Source organism: Scyliorhinus canicula, chromosome 5, assembly GCF_902713615.1.
Source record: "Scyliorhinus canicula chromosome 5, sScyCan1.1, whole genome shotgun sequence".
Lineage (NCBI taxonomy): Eukaryota > Metazoa > Chordata > Chondrichthyes > Carcharhiniformes > Scyliorhinidae > Scyliorhinus > Scyliorhinus canicula.
The window spans coordinates 72,809,887-72,835,064 of record NC_052150.1 but is presented as its reverse complement, the minus strand read 5'-3'; the positions used below and the strand labels follow the sequence as shown (position 1 = coordinate 72,835,064).

The 25,178-nt window shown below is 45.2% G+C and overlaps 1 protein-coding gene across 1 annotated transcript in view; it reads left to right on the top strand.

Moving 5' to 3' along the window:
• dnah5 (dynein, axonemal, heavy chain 5) overlaps positions 1 to 25,178 on the top strand; it is a 458,053-nt gene that overhangs the window by 356,399 nt on the left and 76,476 nt on the right. The window contains exons 63-65 of the mRNA XM_038797206.1: positions 4,081 to 4,397; positions 11,763 to 11,918; positions 17,103 to 17,285. Of these exons, the coding sequence (XP_038653134.1) occupies positions 4,081 to 4,397; positions 11,763 to 11,918; positions 17,103 to 17,285 (656 nt within the window). The remainder of the gene's footprint in view (positions 1 to 4,080; positions 4,398 to 11,762; positions 11,919 to 17,102; positions 17,286 to 25,178) is intronic.

The window sequence follows — 25,178 nt, the reverse complement described above, 5'->3', positions numbered from 1 at the left end:
CTTCAAAGAATCTTTCTCATATGGGTGACAGGCATATGTGCCCAGTGGACCACCTTAAATTGTATCAGGCTGAGCCTGGCACACAACAAAGACACGTTAACCCTACTCAAGGCATCCTCCCACAATCCCACCTCTAATTCGTTCCCCAACTCTTCCTCCCATTTCCGCTTTACCTCCCAGATCTGGATTCCCTCCCACTCCATAAGCTCTTTATAAATTTCCGAGACGTTCCCCTCCCTGACTCCTATTTTAGAAATGACCTTGTCCTGTATCCTCTGCAGCAGTAGAAGCGGAAAGGTCAAAACCTGCCTTCGCACAAAGTCCCTAATCTGCAGATAACGGAACCCATTCCCACCTGGCAGCTCAAACTCCTCCTCCAAGTCCTCCTAGCACGGGAAAGCTGCCGTCAATCAACAGGTCCCCTAACCACTCAATCCCAGCTTGCTGCCACCTCCGAAACTCCCCATCTAGCCTCCCCTTCACAAACCGGTGGTTATCACAAATTGGAGCCCATAGCGACGCTCCCTCCACTCCCATGTGCTTCCGCCACTGTTCCCACACACTCAAAGCCGCCACCACCACCGAGCTTGTAGAGTACCGAGCCGGCGAGAACGGCAGAGGTGCCGTTACCAGTGGCCCCAAACTTGTGCCCTTACATGATCCCGCTCCCACACCAACACCTCCCCCACTACCCACTTGCTGATCATTGCTATATTTGCCGCCCAATATTAGTTCCTAAAATTCGGTAGGGCCAGCACCCCCGTCAGCCCCGCTCCAGCAGCACCTTCTTTACCCGCATGGTTTTACTCGCCCACACAAACCCAGAGACCACCGCATTGACTCTCTTAAAAAAGCCTTTTGGAATAAAAATAGGGAGACACTAGAATATGAACAGAAATCTCGGGCGACCCGTCATTTTTATAGTCTGTACCCTCCCCGGGAGCGGGAGCAAATGTCTGGCAGATGCAGTACAATATGGATAAATGTGAAGTCATATACTTTGCTGTGGAAAAAAGAAAGGAAGAGTATTATTTAAATGGTGATATATTGGGAAGTGTGGATGTACAAAGGGATCTAGATGTCCCGAAAAGTGGAGAGGCAGGTACAGCAAGTAATTAGGAAGGCAAATGGTATGTTGGCCTTCATTGCAAGAGGATTGGAATTCAGAAGTAAGGATGTCTTACTGAAGTTACTCGGGTCTTGGTGAGGCCACACCTGGAGTATTGGGTACAATGTTGGTGGCTCTGGGCGTCACGTGCCTTCCAACCACACATTTGGACAGGTGGCCAGCTCTCCCCCTCGCCTTCAAGGAGGGATCCTACAAGTCAGCGTTGGCTCCTGAGTGCTTGGCCCAGCTGCAGAATTGCCTCTGGGGTTGCCCTTTGCGAGGTGATCTGGCCTGACTCGCATTGTTCCGTGATGCAGTGAGAGTTCAAGACGGAAGGCAGGTCAAATATGGACCTCATAGTCCATAACCTAGGCAGCTCCTGCACCCATTTCTCTCTTTACTCATGGGACAGTGAACGCTCAATAACCTGTTTTAAATCTATGGTCGGCTCTGCCAACAGCTTCCTCTGAGTGGCCATGTTGTTTATCCCACAAACCAGCCTATCCCTTAACATTTCGGAGAGGGACAGCCCGAACTAGCAATGCTCTGCCAGTCACCTAAGGCGGCACGAGAAGTCAGTGACTGATTCACCTGGAGTTTACATTGTTGAATTAAATCTATACCGCTGCATGATAACAGAAAGTTTAGAATCATAATGTTCAGCTACCAATGCAACCAGCTCATCAAATGATTTGGAGTCTGGTGCGGCAGGGTAAGTGAGATACTTTATAATTCCAAAAGTTGGGCCCCCACAGGATGACTTTCTGGCAGTCGTCCCCCAATATACCATTAGGCTGAAAGAAGTACCTCAGTGGGCAACATAGTAGCACAAGTGATTAGCACTCTGACTTCACAGCGCCAGGAACCCAGGTTTGATTACCTGCTGAGTCACTGTCGTGGAAATTATAATAAAGACAAATTCTTCGAGGTTCGATTTAAGGAAATTTATTTACACAAATATATTTGCGGAGTGAGAGCGTTCTGGCTGCATAGCCAGCCCACCGCACTCTTGAGATTTGATTGAGGAAAGCATATCTTTATCGTCTGAAATAACAGCTTGAAGTAAACAGCCATGTTTATATTAAATAGACCTTGGAAAGTACATAAGATGAAAAACGTAATACGTATGTAATTGCCCTTGGCTAAAAACAACTCGAGTATACATTTTGTTATCTTTCGGAGGACAATGTGTTATCATAATAAGGCCGAGACCAACATATTAAGCAGTACTTTGTTTATGTTACCTGACCTACTTATTTTTGTTCTAAAGCAGTGTTAAACTATATAGTCAAGCATTTCCCAGCATGCTTCCAAGTTGGCAACTCATTAATTTCCCTTCCACAGTCACAGTCTGTGTGGAGTCTGCACGTTCTCCCCGTGGTGCATGGGTTTCCTCCGGGTGCTCCGGTTTCCTCCCACAGTCCAAAGACGTGCAGGTTAGGTGGATTGGCCATGATAAATTGCCCTTAGTGTCCAAAAAAGGTTAGATGGGGTTATTGGGTTATGGGGATAGGGTGGAAGTGAGGGCTTAAGTGGGTCGGTGCTGACTCGATGGGCCAAATGGCCTCCTTGTGCACTGTATGTTCTATGTTTTATGAGTTCAATATACTGGCTGCAGTCTTTCAGGCCTGCATTGAAGACTTCCAGCTTACCCAACAGTGCATCTTGAACTTTTATGTCCCCATGTTCCGGGATAGTAATTTTCCAGGATGGCTGAACGGTTCCAAAAGAGGGTCCGGTGTTTCCTTTGTCCTCCTCGCCAGTTTAGTAATTTGAGGAAGCCAGCGGTAGCGGAACAAGGATTTATTGAATTATGTACCCTGCCCACAGCAGAAACTCTTTCGCAATCCAGTTCCTGTTGGGACAACCGACAGCTCCGAGCGCTGCATGGACTGGCTTTACATGTAAGTATGGCGAGCTCCAGCTGGGTGACCTCCGCCCCCTACCTGGCAAGTGCGTACTCCACGAGTCCCACAGGGAGATCGGCAATGGTCCTCTTGGGGGTTATGACACATTTCTGTACTTGATGGAGTTAAGGGTGCGGTGGCCAGCTGTGCAGCTCTGCTTTGCCCTCCCAGGCTGGAGAGGTGAGTTTGTTGTGCTTCTTGGAGCTGTCCCTGGGATAAAGCACATCCCTACTCATCTGATCAAGACCTGGAGTGCATTGTGCGAGATGCGGGGCGCAGCTACCTTGTTCTGGTTGGCGGATATCTCTAAAGCTCTCCTGGAGACAGCCGGGCTGGAGAGAGTGGACTATGTGTGTTTGAATGACGCTTTAATTTGGCGGCTGGATCTTCGGTCAGGATGGGGCAGTTCAAGATATTCTGGAGCAGTGACGTTAATTCATTGCTCATTTCCTCTTGATTGCATTGAAAGTTACATTCACAAGGTGCACCATCGAAGAAACTATCCCTCAAGGTTTTTAAGAACAGAGTTTGGATTAATGTTATCACTGTCAGAACGTATCTAGCAGATTCTATTTGCCTGGATTGTTGTCTCTCTTTTATCAGAAGAGACATTAAACTGAAGTGTCTCTGCCGTCAGGTGAATGTAAAAGATTCTGTGACTCTATTTCAAAGAAGAACATGGGAGTCATCCCTGGAGTCCTGGCCAATATTTACCTCTTAATTAACGTCACTCAAAAAACCAAATTATCCTTCCTTTGTACAAGTTGTTTGTGCATTTTCTGTATTTCAATAGTTACTCCGCTTCAAAAGTACTTCATTGGCTGTAAACCACTTTGGAACATCCTGAAATAATGAAAGATGGTCTTTGAATGCAAGTCCCTTTTTTCTCTTTAGTGCTGATCTTTTGTTGTCTCCTATAACCGCAGTTCCCTCCACATTCACATAATCTGTTGCTTTCCTTCTCTCAAAAATGCAAAAGAATTCTGAAGCTATTAATGCAGTTTGAGACATTAAGCAAAAAGTCTAGGCTGCTAATGCTTTTCTGTTTTTGGTTTTCTGTTCCAGGTGATGTATTGTTAGCCACGGCCTTTTTGTCATATTCTGGGCCTTTTAATCAAGAGTTCCGTAATTTGCTGCTGAGAGATTGGGAGAAAGAAATGAAAACTCGTAAGATTCCCTTTGCCAGCAACTTGAACCTTACAGAAATGCTCATTGACATCCCCACAATTGGTGAATGGAACTTACAAGGTTTACCAAATGATGAGTTGTCCATTCAGAATGGAATCATCGTTACCAAAGCAGCTCGATACCCCTTGCTGATTGATCCACAAAACCAGGGCAAGATATGGATAAAAAATAAAGAGGTTAAGAATGAACTTCAGGTATTTTAGTGTTCTTTCTCTTTTGTCTGAGAACAGATGGTTTATGACATGTTCTTAATCAATCTACATCTTTGAAAGGTTTGCATCTGGTTCATGTTAAATATGCGTAGTGCATGGATCAGGTTATTTAACATTACTGTCAAATTCACTGAAGCTAACTATTTAAAATAAAACAAAATTCACTACCTTCCAAAAAATCCAATTCTCCAGAAAGTAAACCAACCATATCTCTTACATAAGGATTTCAAAGACACATAGATTATCTACATATCCACTATATTTACCACTAAAGATAAAATGTATAACACCATAAGCACATAACACATAATATGATAAGATTATGATACACAATGGGATAGATCTTGACCCTGCAATATTGTAAAACAGGTGTCAGTGATTAATTGGCAATCCATTGTGCATGCCTCCCCCCCCCCCCCCCCCCCATTCAGAGTTTGGATTATAAGAGCTTTTACAAATATATAAAATGGAGGAAACTGGTTAAAGCAAACATTGGTCCCTTTCGGGCAAAGAAGGAAGAAATTATCATGGGGATTGAGGAAATGGCAGAGACATTGGACAAATATTTTGTATCTGAATTCACAATACAATACACATTATATATCAGTACAAGAAGGTTAGCCAAAGATCAGTTGGAATTACGAATTTAAGATAACTGATGTCAGTGAAAAAAATGTATTAGAGAAACTTAAGGGACTAAGCCAATAAATCAATCCAATTTGATATCAACAACCTGGGGTTTAAAAGAAATGTGCTGCAGAGATAATGGATACGCTGGTTCTGAGTTTTGAAAAAAATCCCGAGATTATAGAATGGGTTGCAAGTTAGCAAATGTAACACAGCTATTCAAGAAAGGAGGGAGACAAAAAATAGGGCACTGCAAACCAGTTAGCCCAATACCAGTCATCATGAAAATATGAGAAACTATTATTAATAAAGCTTTAATAATCCACTTAGGATGACCTTAGTCAAAATGGATCTCTGAAAAGGAAATTGTGTCTGACAGATTTATTAGATTTTTTTTGAGGATGTAAATAGAAGGAGAGATAAAAGAGAGCCAGTAAATGTAGTATACTTGGATTTCCAAAAGCTGTTTGACAAGGTGCTACATAAAAATGTTAATACATAGGAACTGGAGTAGGCCATTCAACCCGTCAAGCCTGCTCTACCATTCAATATGATCGTGGCTGCTCGGACACTTCAATGCCTTTTACACCCACTATCCCCATAACCCTTTAAGTTACTGTTCATTAGAAATCTATCAATCTCTACCTTAAACACACTCAACAAGGGAACTTCCACAGCCCTCTGGGGTAGAGAATTCCAAAGATTCACAACCCTCTGTGTGAAGAAATGTCTCCTCATCTTGGTCCAAAGTGGCATCGGTCTTATTTTAAAATTGTGCCCCCTGATTCTAGACTCCCCAAACAAGAGAAACATCTTACCTGCAACTAGGTTTCAATGAGATTACCTCTCATTCTTCAAAACTCAAGCGAATACAGGCTCATTTTGCCCACTCTCTCTTCCGAAGACAATCCTGCTATTCCTGGAACAAATCTGGTGAATCTTCATTGAGTTCATGGAGTTGGAGGTAATATATTAGCATGGATGAAAGATTGGTTAACTGATAGAAAACAGACAGCAGCGATGGACAGGGCACTTTGAGGCAGGCTATAATTAGTTCTGCAAGGATTAATACTTGGGGCTCAGTTATCTAAACAATCTGTGTTAACGGCTTTGATGAAGGTCCCATGAGTTATGTTCCCAATCTTTCTGACAATACAAAGCTAGGTAGGTATATGAGCCGCGACGAGCACAGAGGCTGCAAAGAGAGATATGCAAGCTAAGTGAGTGGGCAACAAGGTGGCAGATGGAGTATTGTAATGGTAAGAGTGAGGTTATTTACTTTACTAAGAAAAATAGAAAGCCAGTATATTTTTAAAAGTATTGTAAATGTTGATGCCCAGAGGGACTTGGGTGTACTTGTAATGGGACAGCGAAAGTCAGCATACGGATATAGTTAGCACTTTCGGAAGGCAAAAGGCATGTTGGCTTTTATTGCAAAGGGATTGGAATGCAAGATAAGGAAGTCTCCCTGTAATTGTGCAAGGCTTTATTGAGACCATACCTGAAGTACAGGGTGCAGTTTTGGTGAGCACACATACAGGCACACATATATTTCCTTTTCCGGGTTGGGGGGGGGGGGGGGGGGGGGGGGGGGGGGAGGAATGTTTTGCGAATCCAGTGAAGTTGCAACTTACAAACTGCACTTCCAACTGTTGTGGGTCAGTGCAAACTCACTGGGCCAAATGGCCTCCTTCTGCACTATTGGGATTTTGTGGACTCTCTGAGATGGTGGGAAGGCTCAACTTGGTCCTCAACAATAGCAGCACAACTCCTAACATTGCTTAAATCTTTCTAAACCTGACCCCTCACACCTTTGCTCCATTCCATCCACACCCCATGCCTCATGCATCTTCCATAGCCACTCACCCAATATCCACCATGTGCAGTCTACAGATTCAATGGAACATGTTTTTCTTTCCTTGGGGAAAAAATAATCCTGTCTGCAACTAATGAAACATCAAGCACACTATTATTGATACTGAGTGGAAAAGCTGCATTCTGCCATGTGAAAAGACCTTGTATACTTGTAATCACCCTGACTGTACGGACTTGACACCAAGTCCTTCCCCATCTTGGCTCAGGCAGCCACCTCAGCAAGCTTAACAAATTTTGCTCCTTGCACCCCCTCAATGGCCATAGTGCCCTGTCCCCATTTGTGAAAACTTGCAACAATTTGCACCCGGGAGATTTCTGCCTAAGAGGGGTGGAGTATTGTGGAGAGGATGAGCATTAAGTGTCCAACCAGTTAATCGGACTTAAATCCATGTAAATGACGATTTAACATGGGCCGCTGGTGCAGGGTACAAACTTCACTAATTCTGCCAGCAGGCAACTAGAGCACAGAGTCGAAATCGGAGCCGGGTGAAAATCGCGGTTTTTCACTTGCACGCTATTCTCCGCCCGATCACCACCACCCGTCAACGGCCCACCCAGGGCAGCAACCACAGAAGACTCTAGGGGAGCCGCGGTCATATCCTTGGTGAGGACAGTGCCAGCCAACGGTACCCCTGGCATCAGGGATGGCGGCATGGCCAGAAGCCCCCATGGTGCTGGCCACCAACGGGGTCAAGGGTGCGGTGATGGGGGGGGTGGGGGAGGGACAAGCAGGGGCAAATTCTGCAGTGCCAACTTGGGCCACCATGAAGCCCGGTGGACCTGGTTAGTCATGGGAGTACGCTTAGTTAAGGTTTCCCATGCCAGGTATGTCAACCCCCTCATGCCCACATCACTTTCACCCCAACACCACCTTCACCCCCACAACTCGCTCACCCCCACATCACCCTAAACCCAACACCACCCTCACCATACAAGCCTCTGCAGGCGCTGGCCAAGGCCCAAGACAGGGTTGCCACTTCACAGGCGGCCATGTCTCAGAGCCACCTGGAAATCGCAGCGGTGCCCAGTCACAGCAGGCCATGGCTACGAATGTCGGTGGAATTGCCCATAACCCTGCACCAACTGATGAAAATGCTGTGGTGAAATTTTCATAAAAAATAGGAGCAGAAATAGGCCATTTGGCCTATTAAGCCTGCTCAGCCATTTAATAAGATCATGGTTGATCTGATAAAAGCAAATTACTGCGGATGCTGGAATCTGAAACGAAAGGGGAAATGCTGGAAAATCTCAGCAAGTCTGGCAGCATCTGTGGGGAGAGAAAAGAGCTAACGTTTCAAGTCCGATGACTCTTTGTCAAAGCTAACCGACAGAGAGAGTGGGAAATATTTATACTGTGGAGTGAGAATGAAAGATGAGTAATTGCCACAGAAACCCAGGGAAACCGGGTGCTAATGGCCACAGATACCAAGGGGAAAGAGTGCTAATGGCAGTCCCCAGAGAGGACAAAAGATGTGAAAGGTCAAACAGCAGGGAAACTAACATCAGAGGATGAACTGTAGGTCTGAGGGGAAGGGGGAAGCAAAGAGGAGAAAGGTGCAGGAAAGAAAGAAATGGTAAAAGACAGTTAAAATGAAATGAAAACAAATGGATTGAGGTGGGGCTGATCATCTGAAGTTGTTGAATTCGATGTTCAGGCCGGAAAGCTGTAGCGTGCCTAACCAGAAGATGAGATGTTGTTCCTCCAGTTTGCGTTGCACTTCACTGGAACATTGCAGCAGGCCAAGAACAGACATGTGGGCATGGGAGCAGGGTCTTTTGTTAAAATGGAAAGCAACAGGAAGGTCAGGATCCTGAATGCGCACAGACCGAAGATGCTCAGCAAAGCGATCACCCAGTCTGCGTTTGCTCTCTCCGATATAGAGGAGACCACATTGGGAGCAGCGAATGCAATAAACCAGATTGAAAGAGGTGCAAGTGAAACGTCGCTTAACCCTGCTTAATCCTAGTGCGGTTCTCAATTTGTGGCCATTGAATTGCACCCAGAGTTGACATTTCTCAATAGATGCTGTTTTTTGAAATTTCTGATTTGCAAAATTATTTGTGTACTCAATCCTTTCAAAGATGCACCTCTTGGACTTGAGTCTAGACAAGATGCAGGTCATACTAGAGTGAACAGCTGGCATGGGAGAGAGTAAAGGTTTTGTAAGGTCATCCAAGGTGGAAATGAGAAAGTGATTGTTCAGATTGATAGTTGCAGTTCAGGCATCCTCGAAATACTTAGTAAATGGGGGACTGGCAACATGTCCTCAATGGCAGGACAGGTGGAGGAGATCCGCCATCTGGAATATCTCGAGGGTTGTTCTGGTGGATGAAGGCTGCAGCAGAATAAAACTTCCAGTTGTCTTGGTTTCTATGCCATTGGATCAAGGTTTCATTCTATCAGGACACTTGTGGAAGTTGGTGTGTAATGGATTCTCCACATTAAAATGTGTCATACATGACGTCGTTCTTTCTGGCTAGCCAATAGTTACAGATGTTACGACATCCTGGGCTAGTGCGTGGTTAATTGCAGTCCCACTTGACCTGGAGTCACAACACAAGTGAATTAACAAACAATTTTTTGAAAAATATCCAGTCTTTGGCCCTTGGCTGCCCAATAATTACAGTCACCAGGTTTGTAAATGTAAACGCAATTACTTTTTATTAATAACGAGAACTATAATGAAATATGCAGAAAATACAGCTGGCTAACAATCATATAATTCCCTACTTTAACCTGCCCTCCATCCTCTATATATACACACACACAGGGCAATAAAGGGGTAAAAATCATCAGTAAAATAAAAAAAGAGTCTTTGTTTCAAATGGTGATTTTTAGCACCTTACTCTTCTTCAAACCTTGCTTTCAGTTTGAGGTTTTACTGTAGATTCATTCAGGTCTCTGTATTTTCAGAAATATAGCACACAAAGCCTTTCTGGAGAGAGAGGGGGGGGAAGGTTCTTATCTTTGTTTGCAGCATGTAACGGTTCCCCTGTAGATTAATTAATTCCGGTTATCTGCAGCTTCAGAACTATAGCACTCACAACCTTTCTGCAGAGGCAGAGAACACAATTTTTCTCTGTCTCGGACTCAACTGCTCCCTCAGGTCTCTGAGAAGCATTCCACTGGGAGAGGAGTCAATCACCACCTGCTACCGGACAGAGTACAGCCTTTTGGGCCAATTCATTGCCCACCAGCCAATCATTCAAACCAAGTCTCAGCACATCACTCTCTCTGGTGCAGGAAAGTCTGAAGCTCCTGTTCAAACTAGCAGAGTGTTCTCTCCTGTAACTTTAGAATTCCTCATTCTCTCTGCTGCTTGACTTAAAGACACATGTCCATTAACCATCCATGGATCAAAAATGATTACGCCAAAATAAAGAAAGGAGAAATAAAGGAATAAACATGAAAGACCCTTACAATATAAGGAAATGATAATGATGACTGATCAAGAAGCGAGAGAATAGAGATCATGTGAGATGGTAGGATCAAGGTCACATTCTTCACGTGTATTTGCACAGCATCACATCTCATTCACTTCATTATTTTTACTTTGCTTTTGTTCTCCAGCCGCATGATATCAAATGAAGTCTGAATTATTTTATGCCATGTAATTTAGTATCTCTGGCTATTAAAGTAGCCAGAGGCATTGGCAAAGGTCTTTCAACGAGGTTACAATAATTTATGACATTAGAGGCATGAAGACCCATTCCTCTGAAAGCTGTCAAAGTTCGCTCTGCTATAATGAGAGAAAATGACACATTTGTGACGTTCTAAAGCTCAAGCATATGAAAATTAGGTAGCAAATGTTTGAATTTCTGTATTTTTCCGACTACAACAAAATTAAACTTAAAGAAGCTGGGTTAATTTTCCTGTTCCAGGGCTTGGGTATATTGCATTGCCTGAACACAGCCTGCACATGAGAATATTTCAAGCAGGATTGCGGGAGTGCTTCCGATTTTCTGCCTGTTCCATTTATATGGACAGAAAATTGAATAGGCTCCCATACAGATATGTGATGCGCCCTGAACAATTTACCTTATTTGCTGCAATCAATTGCTCCAATATGACCAGATTCAAGGACAGAACATTCAACCCATTGTAGCAATAAAAGAAATGATGCAAATACTCAGCCAATTCATCTGAAAAGTGTTTGATGTTTTCATTAAGCCACTTCATCAGTTCTGATGCAAGGTTTCCAATTGAAATTTTAACCTGTCATCTTTGTGTATTTTCAGCATTTTCTGTTTTTATTTCCGATTTCCATCAAGTGTGAATTTCCTTTAATTCTTCAGATGGTACTGTGTGTGCCACTCATACACTGCAATTTTTGTGTCACTTTTTAAAGTTCGTGTTGATCCTGTGCTGTTGCATTACAGCATGATGGTGTCTGTCTTGTACTGAGAACTGCAATATTAATGCATTTGATCAAGACGATATCTGAAGTGGGAGCATTTGGTGCAGCAGTTAAATACACAAATAATGAAGTGTTGCAATCTGCACTATTGACAGCCCTTCCCTTTACTGAGAACATAAAGCCGCCAACATTCTTACCATCAAAAATGTTCTAAAGCATTTTACTGTGAGAATAATCTACCACAAGTGCACCACAAATTTTATAAACCATAAACCATTTTATAAACCCCCTTGATTTTTTTGTTGTCCCAAATGCAGCATGACACTGTGTACATTTGAGTTAATATTTTGAATGCAACATATTTGCATCCTAACTGTAGGTGAACAAGAATGTATGGAAATTTGCTACTGCGTATTGTGAATTGGTAATGTAAAATAAAAAATGAATGCAGTGTGGTTTAACGCAGCTTTTGATGTCATATTTCCAGATCACTTCCCTAAATCATAAATACTTTAGAAACCACCTAGAGGATGGCCTATCTCTTGGTCGACCACTGCTTATTGAAGATGTAGGAGAGGAACTAGACCCAGCACTGGACAATGTCTTGGAGAAGAATTTCATCAAAACAGGTTCCATGTACAAGGTAAAGTGATACTCATGGAGCACAATGCCAGGGTTTGGATACAACTAAATGGCAGAAAATATGCAGTCAGAATTGAGTTTCTCACTCAGGTCAACATTACTGTCTGGCCGAAATTTGGAATTTTGTGGTAGATAGCTAAACATATTCATATTCTTGTCATTCTTCCAGATGCCCACTTTCAGGTGCTGTTCCCTCGCACTTCTGCATGTAACTATAGAAGATGCACAACCTGCCCAGTTAATGCCTCCCACACCCAGAACCCAAAATACTCCTTATGTGTAACAGCCAAGGGGTGACAGGGGAAGCTGATGTCATCTAAAGAACCTCGCAGTAACAATTTTAATGGCATGGCTACATTGGCACATTATTCTGCTCCTTCCCATCCAGCACCCAGAGTCAAATGGACAGCCTGGCCTTCAATGTTTTCACTAAACTGCACTGGTGCACGGCGGTGCAGCAACCTGACAGGCACCAAGCAGGACTTGGTGTGGATCAATAACATGTTTGTGCATATATGGGAATTGTTTTAAAGAGATGCTTACAGGAAAAAGGCATGTGCACAGCCATTACATTTTAAAGGGAACATTGTTGTCCAGTGGGCAGTATGGAAAACTACTGACAGGAGACTAGTCTGGGAAAGGAACATCGGGCTGGATTCTCCGATTTTCAGGCAATGTCCAGAGGATCCGTGGCATTTTACGTCAAAGAAATGGGTGGCGCCCCAGCATCGATCCTCCGACCAGTGAGTGGTTAGCGGCTACGCCACGACAAAAAAGGCCGGAGAATTGCCGGGTTTGTGGCCGCGCATGCGCACGTCAACGACCTGCAACGGTAGTGCCGTACAACACGGCGGCTGACGTGCGCAAACCCGACCTGCCATTTGTGCCCACCTGGACACGCCCTGGCCACCCCCCACCAGTCCCCCCAGCCCTCGCCGAACCCTCCCCCACCGGCCAGCAGCACGGCTCCTGCCCGACTGTGGCGGCGCTGGACACAGTCCGCAGCTGCCACACCGGGTTCCCGACTGCTGAGACCATGAGTCAACCGCGCGGTCGGGAATTCGCCTCATCGGGGGCGGAGCATCGGGGAAAGGCCTTCACGTGACGTCCTGAGACCGTCCTAACGGCGTGCGTCATGCTCCTCGATGACGCCGTTTTGGAGGCAGCGGAGCCTGCGGAAACAGGCGCCGCCCTCGATCCCATCGTAAAAAGGGATTCTCTGCCCGATCGCTGATTACGAAATCGCTGTTGGGGAACAGAGAATCCCGCCCATCAACTGTGAGCGGTGAGCATTAGGTTGGGAGAAAGATGTATATTGAGAGGTCTGGGGCTGATGCTGTCAATTGAGAAATAGAGGAGGCTGTTGATGATAGGGCGAGGGGATCAGGAAGGCTGACAATCTGGGCTGGGGAAATCTGAAAGCTTTCTTAAAAGATCATGGAGTATTTCTTCACTCTTGGTCCACAAGGAATGCTGAAAGAAAAGCCATTTTTGGTCCAGAAGAAGTGTTAAAAGAAAAGCCATTACCCTGGGGAGGCATCAGCCCTATCATTGATCAACTGTAGAGAATGCTAATGGGGTAGGTGGAACTGGTGAACATTTAGTAGTGAGGCAAAGCCTCAGATATGACAAGCTGTACTGTGGTCAGGTGTGTTGTGAAAGATCAGCAGTACCAAGGGAAGGCTGTACTGTCGAGGTGCTGTCATTGGTATGAGACAGTAAACAAAGTTTGCTTGTTCAGGTTGACAAAAAGCACCATTGCAGAGCAGGGAAGTTCTCATTGTGTCCGGGTGAACATTTATACCTCAATCAACAATACTAAAAACTGATTCTCTGATCATTTATCTCATTGTTGTTTGTGGGTTCAGTTAGTGTGCATATTGCATCCTGTATTTGCTTATTAGGTAATTACACTGCAATAATGATCCATTGGCTGTCAATTACATTGGAACATCTTGAGGATGTGAGAGACACCATCTTTTTCTTAGCTTTCCTGTACTCTTTCCCCACCCCCCAGCCTGGATTACACCATGGTTTTGTGACCCCAGTCGCTGTCCTTTCAGCAGCAGCCATGGCCTTCCAAGTGGCGCAGCTGAGCACAAGAGCTGCTGGCCTCTGATTGGCTGGCAGCTCTTGGTAGGCATGACTTTCACCTCCTTGGTCTTGATTCCAAAATGGGCCCTGATCTGGCCTTGTGACAGCCTGATTGGTATGTGGTTTGGCAGGCCTTCCCAAAGCTGTTCAAGTCTCTCACCACCTCTCCAACTAGCAGACAAGACCCCTGCACCCGCTCCCACACTAGTATCTCAGCAAAATTGTACCCAATGCTATTATTTATATACACGGGAGGAGAAAATTAGGGATATCTGACTCGAGACAATCCACGGCACGGTGGCACTGTGGTTAGCACTGCTGCCTCTCAGCACCAGGAACCCGTGTTCAATTCCAGCCTTAGGTAACTGTGTGGCATTTGTACATTTTCTGCATGTCTGTTTGCGTCTCCAACGGGTGCTCTGGTTTCCTCCTACAGTCCAAAGAAGTGCAGGTTAGGTACATTGGCCATGCTAAATTCCCGCTTAGTGTCCAAAGATATGCGTGTCGAGCAGGGTTGCAGGGGAGTGGGCCGAGGTAGGGTACTCTTTCAGAGGGTTGGTGCCGACTCGATGGGCTGAATGGCCTCCTTCTGCACTATAAGGATTTTATGGATTCTAAAATCTGGAAATACCTTACATCCTTGTGATCCACTCACATTCCCTTTCAAGCTTCGGGGACTCAAATTTAGAAAGCTTTGGTATATATATAGAAATAAGCTATTTTAGTCACAACAGTAATATTGAATACCACTTCACTGAGAAAAGTAGACTTGAGCTAATTAAATTGCAAGGCATTAAAAAGTAAATAAAAGCTGTTCTATCTTTGTAATCAAATGAAGTATAAAGCCTAAAGGCAGAGCACACTCACTAAGTGTTTTTTGTAATGCTGTGGAGATGCCGGTGTTGGACTGGGATGAGCACAGTAAGAAGTCTTACAACACCAGGTTAAAGTCCAACATGTTTGTTTCAAACACTAGTTTTCGGATTTACCTGAGGAAGGTGCAGTGCTCTGAAAGCTGGTGTTTGAAACAAACATGTTGGACTTTAACCTGGTGTTGTAAGACTTCTTACTGTTTTTTTAATAGCATCTGTGTCAGTATTCCCTCTTAAGAGAGTATTTAATGATAACAATGAAATGAAATTTGAAGACTGCAATTTGACATATCTGAAACTGTGAATTTAAATTGAATGTATTTTCATGTAGGTAAATATCTAAAGTTAGAAAATTCTGAATGAGTAGTCATCTAAGTGAGAGCCACTCAAGATTTAAAAACACGATATAACATTGGCTAGGTTTTCAAATCTATTGCTGCACACCAATTATTATTAACCACATTTAAAATTAAATTATCGCTCTTGTTGCTTCACAACATTGAATTAGAATGTGACCAAATGTGACTTTGCTAACATTAAAGTATAATTTACTTTATCGTAATCTCTAAAGGTTTTACTACAAAGTTACAGAAGCAAAGTGTCTTCATTGCAAGATGCACAACACATCCATTTATAGAACAGGAAGTTGTATTTGCCGCTGGTACTCTTTTTTTCCTTGTTTGAATTCTCTCAATCTTACATGTTTTGAGTAAGAATAAATAAAACAAAAGGTGGATTGCATAGCTGCCCTAATTATTTATCCCATATACATAAACATTTCACGACAATAAGTATTCTTTACAAAGGGCCAGGTCTGATCATTATTTTGGATAATGGTCAGGCATTTATTTTGCAATAGCAGCAAAGCGTGAATAAAATAACATGTAGGGAGGCCTACCCGTCCCCTATCACTGCCTCGACCACAAATACTTTGATCCCACCCTTGGAATGGCCACTATTGACTGCTCCTTCTCCATCTGGGACATGCAAATAGTGGGAGGGTTAGTGCTTGGATTGCTAAGTGACTTCTTTCTCTGCTTCACTTACCACTGCTTCCAGAAACCAGCATGTTTAAAGTGGTCGTGAAACCCTGTTGCCCCCAGTAGATGGAAAGAACCATGTAGCTGCCTCCTCTCTCCTGATTCTAGTCCCGATTGTCTTGTTGTGCAGACTTTGGTTTCTGACGACATCTAAGAAGTTGATGATCTTCAAAGCCTTTCTGTGCCTGTAACTGCTTCAATAACTCTGGTTCCAACCCAGCCTGGATCCACAGGTAGATCTTAGAGTCATAGGCCAGAGAGTCGGATATCGACTTGGTATGCTGAGTGAGATCTGTGCTATACCTGTTGCAACTGATGGCCATAGACCAGAAACTTCTAACTAAGGAATCCTCACCTCAAACATGTCTTCACATACTTGGATTCCTTATAGGGATGGGCAGAGACTGGATCCCCATTGATTTTGTAATTACTTGAGCAAACTCCCACACAAAAAAGAATTTTAACATATATGCTCATTTTTACCAATCCTTCCCCATGGAACTTCCATTCATTACCCTAACTCTGCCATGACGCCACCCCAGTTTCCTGGACTGTTGGCCATTATTCATCCATGGCAACCTCCTGTCAGGGTTTCTACCAGAAAAGGTGAGCTTGCAGTGGCCTTGAGAGAATACAGATGATGGTGCACTGCAACTATTAATACAGACATCCATAAAGCATTTAAGAGGTTACAGTGCACCAGTCTTACTTGTCAAAAGCCTTCTTTCGGCAAGCCATTGTGATGATTTGGAGAGAGTGAAGATGTTTGCCAGTGCCTTTTCTTCCACTTATGGTCTGGCCATTCCTACAACTTCTTGGCTGTCACAGAAAAGCAGCAACTGGGTGAAGAGGGACATGGGTTTGGGTCTCTTGCATGCGTTAGTAGTGAAGGAACAGCTCCTGCATGGTCAGTGGGAGGGGAATTCAGGTTCACATTTTGTAGTCCACTGCCTCATTCTCTCCTGCAGTTCGCTCATTGGGCAACAAATGTGGAGCAGAGGGTCTGTGAGAGTCTTGCGGGCAGGTTGAAAATATGGTGCACCTGCACTTGAAGAATTGGCATTCTGTTTCCCAGGTACAAGAAAAAATGGCAGAGGACCTGTTGACCTGAATCTTTGCTTGTTATGCAATCAAGTCTTTCTGTTAAAACCTATTTATTTATGAAATCTCTCTCAACAGGTGAAGGTGGGTGATAAAGAGGTTGATATAATGAATGGATTCAGACTCTACATTACCACTAAGCTTCCCAACCCAGCATACACCCCTGAGATTAGTGCTCGAACCTCCATTATTGACTTTACAGTCACTATGAAAGGTCTGGAGGACCAGTTACTTGGGAGAGTCATTCTAACTGAAAAACAGGTATGGTTGTTCTGTTTAAGTTGCGATCTTGTACTATTTTGTTTACTTCACGATTAGTAGGTGTATCAGCTATTTACTTTTGTATGTTTTTAATATCAATGACAAATAATACCCATCGAGTTAATCAAGATACAACATGATAGTTGTGAAAGGGCTAATTTCCTTTGCTTTCAAAGCTTTCTCGAAAAACAAGTACGGTAATAAAGAAATTGTCAAACTTCCAAAAATGAAAGCCAACTTTGTCTTTGTCTCAGCTCACCTGCGGCTGAAACCGTTACCCATGCCTTTATTACCTTCAGGCATGACTTATCTAATACATTCCTGGCCAGACTCCCACATTCTACCCACAGTAAACTTGAGGTCATCCAAAACCTTGCTGCCTATATCCTCACTCGCACCACGTCCTGTTGATCTATCACCTCTATCCTTGCTGACCTACAGTGGCTCCCAGTCAAATAAAATCTTGATTTTAAAATGATCATCTTTTCTTTCAAATCCCCCTCATAACCTGTCTCCTCCAGCCGCTCCGACTTTCCAGATATCTGTGCCCCTCTAAGTCACGCCTCTTGAACATCCTCAAAGTAAGCACTCCATCATTCATGGCCATTTGTTCTGTTACCTAAGCCCCACGTTCTGGAATTATCTTCCTAAATCTCTCAGGTTCTCTCCTCTGACCTCCCGATGGACACTTCTTGAAATCTACCTCTTCAGCCAAGCTTTTGGTCAACGGCCCTGATATCTCCTTATGTGGCCTGACATTTAGTCTTGCATTATAACATCCCTTGAAGTTCTTTGAAATGTTTGACTACACTGAGGCACTGTATAAATACACGTTGTTGTGTGGAATGTACTTGCCTGAACCACATCCATTGGGCAGAATTTACGGCGCCCCACCGGTGGGTTTGCACGCCGGGCGAGGGGGGCGCCTGTTAAATTCTTCTGGGTGGCTTCCCACCACCCTCCCATCTCCTTGACCTCTCCATAGTTTTACGTGGGACAGGTGAGGCCTAAGATGATCCGTACTCCTTGGCCCAAACTGAGGCCCTTAAGCGGACAGTTAATGGCTTCATTTCCACTTTAATTGTGAGGCTGGCTGGTGGCATTTGGGGCTGGGGAAGAGGGTGGAGCTCAACCATCAAAACATCCTGCCCACTAATAATTTTGCAGGTAGCACGTTAAATTGGTGATGCCTGTTCTTTTGCATGGTTTCTATGGGCTGTTATTACTACCCGTGCTGTTCACCAGTTACACACATCAACAGAAGACCCAATATCACAAGTGGCTGGTGCTACCAAAAGGCAGCTTGCACCTCTTAAAGGAGAGACGCACTGTGCCTGCACAAAGTGGAGGGAATTTTTTGAAAAGATAATCTGGCCTGAGATACTTTGAACCGAGTTTGAGTGAGAGTGAGACCAAGGTCCTGGTGGAACAGGTGAAAAGAAAGAGAGACATTCAGGATCCAAGAGTCAGGAGGCCCCCAGACACATTCTCAGGAGGGAGGCAGAAGAGATGGTGACAGAGATCAAGTCAAGAGTGTCGCTCCAAGAGCATTAATGCAGCTCGCGGAGACGTTTGATGATCTGACACAAGTTGTAAAGTTGAGTCAATTTATCTTTAATTGCTCAGTTATCTGTCTCATTGCTCATTACTCCTCTCTTTGTGATCAGGACTTAATCTTACAATTCATAGAATTTATCTTACTGTCACACACTTAGCACTGTTGTAAGACTCAATCCCACAATTTAGAACACACGTATACCATTCAATCATGCCAGCCATTTGATCTAAATATCTTAATCGTTTACTTCCCTCTTTCGTGCACGAGACGTTGGCACATAACAGCAGGCAGTTGGTAAGAACTGGAGGTGGGAAGTACACATGCAATGGACAATATCGAGCTTACCATCATGAGAAGGAGCATTGCTGAGGCTGTGGCTGCTGGAGGAATTGTTGAGGATACCTGCATACCTATTCCTCCTTTCATCCCACTTATCCCTCATTGCACAATCTCTTCTGATTCATAAGCTGAAAATGGTGTAAGCAAGCACTTCTTACTTTCTCCTCTTCCCTCACCACAAACCGAGCCTTGACCCTTTTTAGTTTAGATACCCAAAAACTAGATCCTTTGCGATCAGGGAAAGAAGCGGAAGAAATAGTGACGGTAGAGATATCAGCTCAGAAGCTGACACTGCTTGTATTATAGAACCTAGGATAAAGGAGGGATCTAGTAAATAGTAGCTAGGGTTGGTGGGATGATGAGGGAAAGATAGTGTGGAGATGTCAACTCGTTGTAGGGCAAGATCATACATTAGCTTTGCTACAGAGGTCGCGTGCCCTTTGGGATTGTTAAAAGTAGACATGAATATGTGCAAAAAGTAGGAAAACTCATTGGAACTGTAAAGGGAAAAAATAAGCACTTGCTATTTCCCTCATTGTAGGCATAAATCCGGTGGTTATCATTGTAGGATTTGTGCTGCATAACTGATTTCATAACCCATCATTATCTGCCTGTTGGTTCGCAGTCTGATTGACAGTCCGGCATGGTGGCACAGTGGTTAGCACTGCTGCCTCACAGCTCCAGAGACCCAGGTTAAATTCCGGCCTCGATGACTGTGTGGAGTTTGCACTTCCTCCCCATGTCTGCGTGGGTTTCTTCCGGGTGTTCTGGTTTCCTCCCACAGTCCAAAAATGTGCAGGTTAGGTGGATTGGCCGTGCTAAATTGTCCTTGGTGTCCAAGAGATTAGGTGGGGTTACTGGGTTACAGGGATAGGTTGGAGGTGTGGGCTTAAGTAGGGTGCTCTTTCCAAGGCTCGGTGCAGACTCGATGGGCCGAATGGCCTCCTTTCCATACAAGCCTCCCCGAACAGCCACTGGAATCTGGCGACTAGGGGCTTTTCACAGTAACTTCATTTGAAGCCTACTTGTGACAATAAACAATTTTTTTTTCCTGCACTGTGAATTCTATGATTCAAATGTTTTGATTGTCTTTGCTATGGACTGTGAATGCAAATGCTTGTGATTATAAGGGGTTAAGTAATCAAAGGAATTCATAATAATAATCTTTATTAGTGTCACAAATAGGCTTACATTAACACTGCAATGATTGTGAAATTCCCCTAGTCGCCAGACTCCTGTTCGGGTACACAGAGGGAGAATTCAGAATTTCCAATTCACCTAACAGCACGTCTTTCGAGACTTGTGGGAGGAAACTGGAACACCCGGAGGAAACCCACGCAGACACAGGAGAACGTGCAGACTCTGCACAGACAGTGACCCAAGCCGGGAATCAAACCCAGGTCCCTGGCGCTGTGCTAACCACTGTGCTACCATGCCGTCACCACTGTGCTACCATGCCGTCACCACTGTGCTACCATGCTGCCACCACTGTGCTACCATGCTGCCACCACTGTGCTACCATGCTGCCACCACTGTGCTACCATGCTGCCACCACTGTGCTACCATGCTGCCACCACTGTGCTACCATGCTGCCACCACTGTGCTACCATGCCGTCGCCACTGTGCTACCATGCCGTCACCACTGTGCTACCATGCTGCCACCACTGTGCTACCATGCCGTCACCACTGTGCTACCATGCTGCCACCACTGTGCTACCATGCTGCCACCACTGTGCTACCATGCCATCACCACTGTGCTACCATGCTGCCACCACTGTGCTACCATGCTGCCACCACTGTGCTACCATGCTGCCACCACTGTGCTACCATGCCATCACCACTGTGCTACCATGCTGCCACCACTGTGCTACCATGCTGCCACCACTGTGCTACCATGCTGCCACCACTGTGCTACCATGCTGCCGCTACCATGCTGCCACCACTGTGCTACCATGCTGCCACCACTGTGCTACCATGCTGCCACCACTGTGCTACCATGCTGCCACCACTGTGCTACCATGCTGCCACCACTGTGCTACCATTCCATCACCACTGTGCTACCATGCCATCACCACTGTGCTACCATGCTGCCACCACTGTGCTACCATGCTGCCACCACTGTGCTACCATGCTGCCATAAAATTAATTACAGTGATTATTTAATTACAGTAATTATTTTTTTTCTAATCAATATAGTTTTTTTAATTGCAGATTTATGAATAGACATTTAGAACCTTTTTTTATTTCCCCTCAGCATGGGTCCTGAGGTTTGTCCATGGTGGATACTAGGAGTTGACATGGAGCATGTAAGGGAAAAAGGTGTGGGTGGGAGAAATAGGTTGGCATGAGTTGTCACTAAGCTGTCATAAGGGCCATAAATGGACATGGAAAATGGATGAGCATTGAAGGTATGAGGTGTTGGGGGGGAGTTGGCAGAGGGGCATAGGTTAGCATAGGATCTGTAAAAAGCATGGGGAGATTGGGTGGGGGCATATATTGACATGGAGGGTATGAGGAGCTATATGGTGTGGATGGGGACATGAGATGCCTTGGGTTGGCATGAATGGGGTATGGGGATTGTGTGGCGGGTGAGGGCAAGAGGGTTTTTTTGTTGTTGTTGGGTTTTGTTTGCAAATGTGACAAAATGCCAGATCACCGAGGCTAACCTTTCACCCAGCTCATCTCCAAAGCCAGCAGCTTCTGAGGTACCTCCAAACTGTATCTGGAATGGATGGTGTGGGGATGTGCCTGACTCCCATTGCACCCCGCTCCTGGAACAAAAACTGGAATTTCCAGGTTAGTTTTACAGTAATTGGTTTCACAGAACCATGAATGTTCCTGATGCAGAACAAAAATTCAGGTTGGAATGTTTTAACTTCCTTTAATGCTGTGACTTCTCAGAACAGGCACAAGACAACTTGTCTTGTGCCTGCTAATGCCATTTTGAGCTTATGAGTCAGAAGATATTGTAGAATGAGGGATAAATGGGATGAAAGGAGGAATAGGCATGCAGGTATCCTTGTCAACAATTCCTCCAGCAGCCACAGCCTCAGCAATGCCCCAATGGTAAGCCCTATATTGTCTATTGCATGCGCAGCACGGACGCTACCTTTGCAGTGCCATGCACCATTGGCAAAATCTCCTGTGACAGAAGGCTGTGGGACTTCTCCATTCAGCCTTGCAGTCGTAGGAATGTTGCTGACAACCCCTTCTGGTATTCCGGGCACTGCTTTTCCATCTCAAACAGATGAGGGAGGTAAGTGTCCAGAGGCACGGTCCCTGACTGGGATCCAGCAGACCTCCAATTGTCCAATCGCTGGGATGTTCCTACCTCCACCTGATGTGCATCAGAAGCAGTGTGGTGCTCACCAGATAATGACCCAGACGCGTGCTTGCTATGTTCGCCCACCAAAGTGTGTGTATCTGCAATGATGGGTGATACAAATGATGCCTGTGACGCATCATTTGTTTCCTCCTCCAAGTTCTCTTTTGAGCTGATGTCTAAGATGGGCGGAGAGACACTGCTTGTAGACAGACCAGGCTCATCGATTGATGTTCCTGCTGGGCAAGGGACATAGTTTTAATATAAGGCCTAGTCAAGAACTCACTTGAGACTGGTATTTGGATGAATGTGCAGTGGCTCCTCAATTTTCTCTCAAAGATTCACCTCATTCTCAGCACAGACCTGCTCCTGCTCCTCCCCACTGAGTTCCATGGCCCTCAACTTGCATGGAGTCAGGCTCCTCAGCTCAGGGCATCTCTCTGCCTATTTTCTTTCACTCTCGGTGGTTACAGATGATCTTCTCCGACAGAATAAAAAATGGGAATGGTGTGAGCCAGACGCCTGGCAGGTCAGAGGTCGATGGCAACTGGCATGTATGGGCACTACACCTAAGCAGGGAGGGGTCTGATGAGAAATGCCAGGGTGGTTTGAGGATGCTGCTGGGAGGTTGGGTGCTGGGACTTTCGAGATGGTGGCATGTGGGTCTCAGGTGATATTCCAGCAGGTGATGGAAGAGTAGAGTGCCAAGAGGAGACCTGAAGCAATTATCCCTGCTGATCGTAGTAGGCCATTCATCTTTTTCCTACATTACACAGTGCTTCTGACACTGACCAATGCTGCCAAGGTTTCCCTGGTGAGATTTGTGACCTTGTTGGAGGGCCTGCTGCAAGCCTGAGGGTATATTATGGCGCCCCTCTCCTTAATAACATCCAGCAAATGGCTGTGGGCCCCCTTTGTAAATCTGAAAGCTGATTTCCTAGCTGCCATCCTCCTGGCTTGAATCAGATCAAGTTCTATGGAGCCGTTTAAATGCAGCTTCATTGAAGTGCCCAGATAACCTCCGGGGCGGGCGTCTCAGGCACGGTGTTTTTCATGTGGGGGAAAGAAAAGTTTTCAAAGTGCCTGACGTTTGCAGTCTGGATCGAGCTGCACCGGCCGGTGGGAATCCCACCAATTTTCTTGCTGAAAATGTTATTTTGTATATTATATATATTGGGAATATTCCACCCCCTGACTCCCTCAGGCCTGCCAACATCTGCAAGGCACAAGTCAGGAGTGTGTTGGAATATGCTCCACTTGTCTGAATGAATGCAGTGGCAATGACATTCAAGATGCTTGACACCGGAAAAAGCAGCTGCTTGACTGATGCCGCATCCACGATCTTAAACATTCTTTCCCTCCACCCGTGCACAGTCTGTAAGATGCATTGAATGAAGCTCATCAAAATCTCTTAAACACCTTTCAAACTTCACCCTTTTTTTGTAATTCCATCTTGGGATGTAAATGTCACTGGCTAATTGCCCTTGAGAACATGAGGGAGTCAGGGGGTGCTGCCGCCTTGAACTGTTACAGCCCATGTGGTGTAGGTATGCCCAGAATGCTGTTAGGTCAGGAGTTCTAAGGTTTTGATGCAGCAACAGTAAATGAATGGCTGGATAGTTCTTAGTTAGGATGCTGAGTGACTTGGAGGGAATTTGCTGGTGTTCCCATGCATCTGTTGCCCTTGTTCTAACAGGTGGTAGAGGTTACAAATTTGGAAAGTGCAATCAAAAAAGCCTTGGTGATTTGTGCATTGCATCTTGTAGATGGTATACACTGCTGTCACTGTGCGCCGATGGTGGAGGAAGTGAATATTTAAAGAAAAAAATGGAATGCTGATCAACCTGGCAACTTTGTGTAGGATGGTGTCACATTTCCTTTTTAGAATTTTTTAATATTGTTTTTTTGTTTGCATACATAGCAAGGTTGTATAGTGACAAGTATATTACATAGTGATAAACCAACCCTAATCTACTGCACACATTTACAAATGTTCTATTGGAGAGGTGGTGCCTCCTCCCCACGCCGTTCCCAACATAGGATTTGGTCGGCGTATATGTTTCCTTATTTTCTCCAACCCCTCTCCTCCTTCCTCCCTTTCATTGGTGGTTGTGGTCCCCCCCCCCCCCCCCCCCCCCCCCCCCAACTCCCCTCTGCTCTTTTGGCTCTTGGGTATAAACAGGTCCTGGAAAAGGTTGGTGGATGGCTTCCGACCCCCGGATGGCAAATGTGATTTTCTCAAGTTGGACAAATTCTGACAGGTCTGTCAACCAGTCTGCAGCTTTCGATGGTGCTGCTGATCACCGCCCCTCCCCACAAAGAGTTCTGGCCGGTCAGGTAGCCTGAACACTGCCACGTTTGGGCACGGCTCCACCCTTACCCCCAAAACCTTGGACATTGCCTTGAAGAAGGCTGTCCAGAACCCAACAAGCCTGTGGCATGTCCAGAACACATCGACGTGGTTGGCTGGGTCTCCCTGGCACCGTTCATATTTGTCCTCCACCTCCGAGAAGAACCTGCTCATCCGGGTTCTGGTTAGGTGCGCGCTGCGCACCACCTTTAGCTGCATTAGGCTTAGCCTAGCACATGTGGAGGTGGCGTTGACCCTGTTCAGTGCTTCGCACAAGAGTCCCCATCCTATTTCAATCTGCAGCTTCTCCTCCCATTCTTCCCT